Below are 5,594 nucleotides of genomic sequence, written 5' to 3' on the forward strand. Positions count from 1 at the left end.
TCTGTGTGTGCAGGTGACTATTACTGTGCATAATTATTAGGCAACTTAACAAAAAACAAATATATACCCATTTCAATTATTTATCATATCGTCAACTTTTCTTTAATATCAGGTGTGTTTCCAGAACCACTAAAAACTGCTGTAATCAAACCTATACTGAAAAAGGACAATCTTGACAAGACACAAATGAAAAACTACAGGCCGATCTCAAATCTCCCATTTTTAAGTAAGATCATTGAAAAAGCAGTTTCTCAACAGCTCAATTACTTCTTAAAACAGAATAACTGCTATGATGCCTTCCAGTCAGGTTTTAGACAGAACCACAGCACTGAAACCGCTCTGACCAAAGTGTTTAATGACATATGTCTGAACACAGACAGTGGAAAAATGTCAGTCTTAGTTTTACTGGATCTCAGTGCAGCATTTGATACAGTTGACCACAACATATTACTCAAACGACTGGAGAACTGGGCAGGTCTTTCAGGAACTGTACTAAACTGGTTCAAAACATACTTAGAAAACAGGAAATACTTTGTATCAATAGGTAACTTCACATCTGAGCAGACAAGTATCACATGTGGAGTTCCCCAAGGTTCCATCTTGGGACCCCCTTCTGTTTAACATTTACATGCTCCCACTGGCACAGATTATAAAGAACAACAAAATAAACTATCACAGCTATGCAGATGACACACAAATATATATCACAATGTCACCAGGAGACCGAGGCCCTGTACAGGCTCTTGGTAAATGCATTGAGGAAATTAATGACTGGTTGTGCCACAATTTTCTCCAGCTAAACAAAAACAAAACTGAGGTAATAGTCTTTGGCGCCAAAGAAAAACGATTACAGGTCACCAGAGAACTTCAATCTATACATCTAAAAACCACAAACCAGGCGAGAAATTTGGGTGTAGTGATGGATGCAGACCTAAACTTAGAAAAACACATTAAGACAATAACAAAGTCAGCTTACTATCACCTCAAGAATATTTCAAGGATAAAAGATCTGATGTCTCAACAGGACCTGGAAAAACTAGTCCATGCATTCATCTTTAGTAGGCTTGATTACTGTAACAGCATCTTTACAGGTCTACCTAAAAAATCAGTCAGACAACTACAGCTCATTCAGAACTCTGCTGCTCGAGTCCTCACTAAGACCAAAAAAGTGGACCACATCAGTCCAGCTCTGAGGTCTTTACACTGGCTGCCTGTCCGTCAGAGGATAGACTTTAAAGTTCTGATGCTGGCCTATAAAGCTCTGAATGGTTTAGGACCAAAATACATCAGTGACCTCCTGACCCAGTATGAACCTTCCAGATCCCTCAGGTCATCTGGATCCGGTCTTTTATCAGTTCCCAGAGTCAGAACCAGACACGGAGAAGCTGCATTCAGCTTTTATGCTCCTATATCTGGAACAAACTCCCAGAAAGCCTCAGATCAGCTGAAACACTCAGTTTATTTAAATCCAGGTTGAAGACTCACCTGTTCTCAGCTGCATTTGAATAAAGCACCAAATCCACACTTTTAAGCTTAAATTTCAAAACTTACATTTAACTACTGATTTTATCTATGTTCTGATTTTATCTGTTTTGATTTTATATACTGTTTTGTTTGTTTGTTTGTTAACTTAGTTTGTTTGTTTGCTTGTTTTAATCAATTTTAAATCATGCTTTTTATTTGTTTTTGTTTCTAATGTCTCTGTAAAGCACTTTGAATCACCTTGTTGTTGAATTGTGCTATACAAATAAACTTGCCTTGCTTATTTTTACCAGTGAACCAATATAACATCTCCACATTCACAAATATACATTTCTGACATTCAAAAACAAAACAAAAACAAATCAGCGACCAATATAGCCACCTTTCTTTGCAAGGACACTCAAAAGCCTGCCATCCATGGATTCTGTCAGTGTTTTGATCTGTTCACCATCAACATTGCGTGCAGCAGCAACCACAGCCTCCCAGACACTGTTCAGAGAGGTGTACTGTTTTCCCTCCTTGTAAATCTCACATTTGATGATGGACCACAGGTTCTCAATGGGGTTCAGATCAGGTGAACAAGGGGCCATGTCATTAGTTTTTCTTCTTTTATACCCTTTCTTGCCAGCCACGCTGTGGAGTACTTGGACGCGTGTGATGGAGCATTGTCCTGCATGAAAATCATGTTTTTCTTGAAGGATGCAGACTTCTTCCTGTACCACTGCTTGAAGAAGGTGTCTTCCAGAAACTGGCAGTAGGACTGGGAGTTGAGCTTGACTCCATCCTCAACCCGAAAAGGCCCCACAAGCTCATCTTTGATGATACCAGCCCAAACCAGTACTCCACCTCCACCTTGCTGGCGTCTGAGTCGGACTGGAGCTCTCTGCCCTTTACCAATCCAGCCACGGGCCCATCCATCTGGCCCATCAAGACTCACTCTCATTTCATCAGTCCATAAAACCTTAGAAAAACCAGTCTTGAGATATTTCTTGGCCCAGTCTTGACGTTTCAGCTTGTGTGTCTTGTTCAGTGGTGGTCGTCTTTCAGCCTTTCTTACCTTGGCCATGTCTCTGAGTATTGCACACCTTGTGCTTTTGGGCACTCCAGTGATGTTGCAGCTCTGAAATATGGCCAAACTGGTGGCAAGTGGCATCTTGGCAGCTGCACGCTTGACTTTTCTCAGTTCATGGGCAGTTATTTTGCGCCTTGGTTTTTCCACACGCTTCTTGCGACCCTGTTGACTATTTTGAATGAAACGCTTGATTGTTCGATGATCACGCTTCAGAAGCTTTGCAATTTTGAGACTGCTGCATCCCTCTGCAAGATATCTCACTATTTTTGACTTTTCTGAGCCTGTCTTGTTGGGACAGCCCTTCCTCCTCCAACGTACCCCTAACCACAGGCTGCACCACTCTAGACTGCTGCCTGGTGGTCCATTTGAGGAACTGCAATGCACAGTTGTTGGTAAGAGATCTGCAACACTATCCTCATGTTATTAGCCAAACTCATATGTAGCTACCTCACATTCTCATGGCACATCGATACCTTAAGTTCACTCTGCTCTCATCTACGGCTGTGGGTAGTGAATAATTAAAATGTTCACCGATGCAAGTCATGGGAATTGGCTTCCTTTGAAAGGTGTCTATGCTCAGCCTTAGAGATGGGCTGAGGAACACAGCCTGCATCATAAGGAGTCAGTTGAGTTGATTCAGGCATCTGACTAGGATGGTTGCTGAACATCTCCTCGGAAAGATGTTTTGGGCATGTCTGACCAGGGGAACTCTGATGAAAACACAGTCAAGTTTATGTTTACATACAGTCAATACCATTATTTTCTTTTTTTTAAATCCATTCAATTGGCATAGTGTTTGATAGTTATGTAATCATAGTTTCAGGATGCTATTGAAAAGTATTATTCACTCACTGATGAGTTAAAGCAGTAGCAGCTGTGAGGGCTGTTGTGTTGCTAATTGTAATATTGGTCACTTCTTTTACAAGTGTTTTGTTTGTTTTTAAGTGTCTGGGCAAGTTTGGTCCTCTGAGATGTGGAGAGATGTATGCCTTGGACAGACTGCTGAGAGAGGCTCGTGTCCTCGAAATCATCCGACGCGTCACCAAAGAAAACCCACAGAAAATCAGACCAGCTACTGAAGGTGATTAGTGCCGTTTATGTTCATTTCATGTGCATTTGTTTAAACATCCATAAAGGCATCTATTCAGATTAACTGTATAGACAAGAAAAAGAAGTTGAAGAGGAATTTTCATTAGTGGGAGCATTCCTTCTGGAGCATAAGGGTGAAAATGTCTGCTTTTGGCTTGGATGACAACTAGTGTCATCAGAAACATTTCATGGGTATATGGAAGTAGAGATTCCACTAAATAATAAGTAATTATGGATTTGTGTCATGCAGCCTGTCAAGAAGGTAAAACAGACTTTACAAGGCACTGATTCAAAGCAAGCTGCAACCTTATACTATTAATAAATTTCCTGTGTTATGTATGGCACTAACCCCCAGTATCTTGCTTTCCTACCTTGCTTGTAACGGTCTCCTGTTTTCTGTTTGTCAGTTATCCCGGCGCTAGGTCTGTGCCTGGGTGCTGTGTCGCTATGGCAAGAATGTGTGGGACAGGGTAGCATGTACAGCGTCTCTGCTGAAAGGTTCCTGAATACACTGTCGACGATCTACGCTGGTTTACTGCCTGAAAGGGCCGAAGCAGGTAAATCATCATTAGTGGGTATACTGCACACGCTGGTATGTGGAGCATATTAACATCTGTGTTTGTGTGTATGCAGTGTTCTTGTGCCTGGTTGAGCGTGTACTGGATCAGAGGTTACCACGACGAGGAAGCAGCAGGGACAACATGATGGTGACGTTGTTCCAGCTGTGGAGCTACTTGGACTCGAATGCTGTCAGTGATATGGACACACACATCATTGAACTGGCAAAAGAGGGTGGGCACACACACACACACACACACACACACACACAGATGATAGGTCAGATACATACTCGTTAAATGTTTAAGACCAGATTTACTAATTGTCAGTGCCAGTTCAAAACCTTCTTTTCATTTTAATAAGCATTTACACATTTGATACTGTGCCACAGTATCGTGTGTGTGTGTGTGTGAGTGTGAGAGAAAGGTACCAGATGCTCTCATTTTCACTTCCAAAGCTGTGAGCATACTGTTAGCATGGCAGGTGTGTGCATGTGTGGTAGCCTACTATTTCCTGCTCTTTCCAGATGTATGTATAAAAAATGTATTAAAGTGAACATTTTCATAATTGACAACAAAAATATCTACAATTTTATAACTAAAAGTTTTCATATTTTTATTTTCAATGAAACATTTGCATCTGCACATCCTGCAGGTCAGCTATTACAAACTGAGTTCTGGTGTGTTCCACAGTAGAGATTATAATCTCTTAGCCCTCTGAAACCTGTTGATGCTTTATCAGCTACCTCTCTGAATTCCCATGCTGTTTCCAAAGAGGATCACATGTGTAAAAACCTGCATTTGCAATGTTTTTTTTTTTTGTTATTACATTACTTGATCCATCTTGAAGAATTTTCCACTCGTTTCCGCAATAATCTGCAGTTGTGGCATGAAGCTCTGTAGCTCTGTTTATTAGATCAGGCCCATGGAGTGTGCTGGAAGCAACAGTCCAGCCAGGCAATTGCCTGATTTGTTCCCGCATTAGTTAAATTCAATGTAGTAGGGCAGTTAGCAGGAGAAAGACTATATTATGGTCCAAAAGTTTTGGATATATTTCTCATTACAGCTCAGCTGTGTGACGTATACGAGGTTTCAGGGCTGTAGTGTAAAAATGGCTTAAAAGGAAAAACAAGAGTAAAACTTGTGCTATTAATAACCTTCCTTCAACAGTATGGTTGGTACAGAACCTGGCGTCATCTGACCAGGATGTGATTGTCAATGCTCTACGCCGCCCTGCAGAGTGCAGCCTGAGGAGAGAAGGAATTCATGCCGTGGCCAAATTACTAAAAGATCCTCGGGGCAAAGTGTCTGCCTCTGCCAGCTCTGTACTGAGAAGCCTCGCTGCTCAGCCCAGACAGAGAAAACAGGTGAGGTGTGTGTGTGTGTGTGTGTGT

General features: G+C 41.5%; 1 protein-coding gene across 3 annotated transcripts in view; it reads left to right on the plus strand.

The window, feature by feature from the left end:
* Nucleotides 1–5,594, plus strand: part of ripor1 (RHO family interacting cell polarization regulator 1) — a 61,611-nt gene that overhangs the window by 53,130 nt on the left and 2,887 nt on the right. For all 3 annotated transcript variants that reach the window (XM_042225354.1, XM_042225353.1, XM_042225352.1), the window contains exons 18-22: nucleotides 2,845–2,946; nucleotides 3,500–3,635; nucleotides 4,051–4,200; nucleotides 4,277–4,435; nucleotides 5,371–5,567. In XM_042225354.1, the coding sequence (XP_042081288.1) occupies nucleotides 2,845–2,946; nucleotides 3,500–3,635; nucleotides 4,051–4,200; nucleotides 4,277–4,435; nucleotides 5,371–5,567 (744 nt within the window). The remainder of the gene's footprint in view (nucleotides 1–2,844; nucleotides 2,947–3,499; nucleotides 3,636–4,050; nucleotides 4,201–4,276; nucleotides 4,436–5,370; nucleotides 5,568–5,594) is intronic.

This window comes from Haplochromis burtoni, unplaced genomic scaffold (assembly GCF_018398535.1).
Source record: "Haplochromis burtoni strain Fernald_Lab_line unplaced genomic scaffold, NCSU_Asbu1 Contig_169, whole genome shotgun sequence".
Lineage (NCBI taxonomy): Eukaryota > Metazoa > Chordata > Actinopteri > Cichliformes > Cichlidae > Haplochromis > Haplochromis burtoni.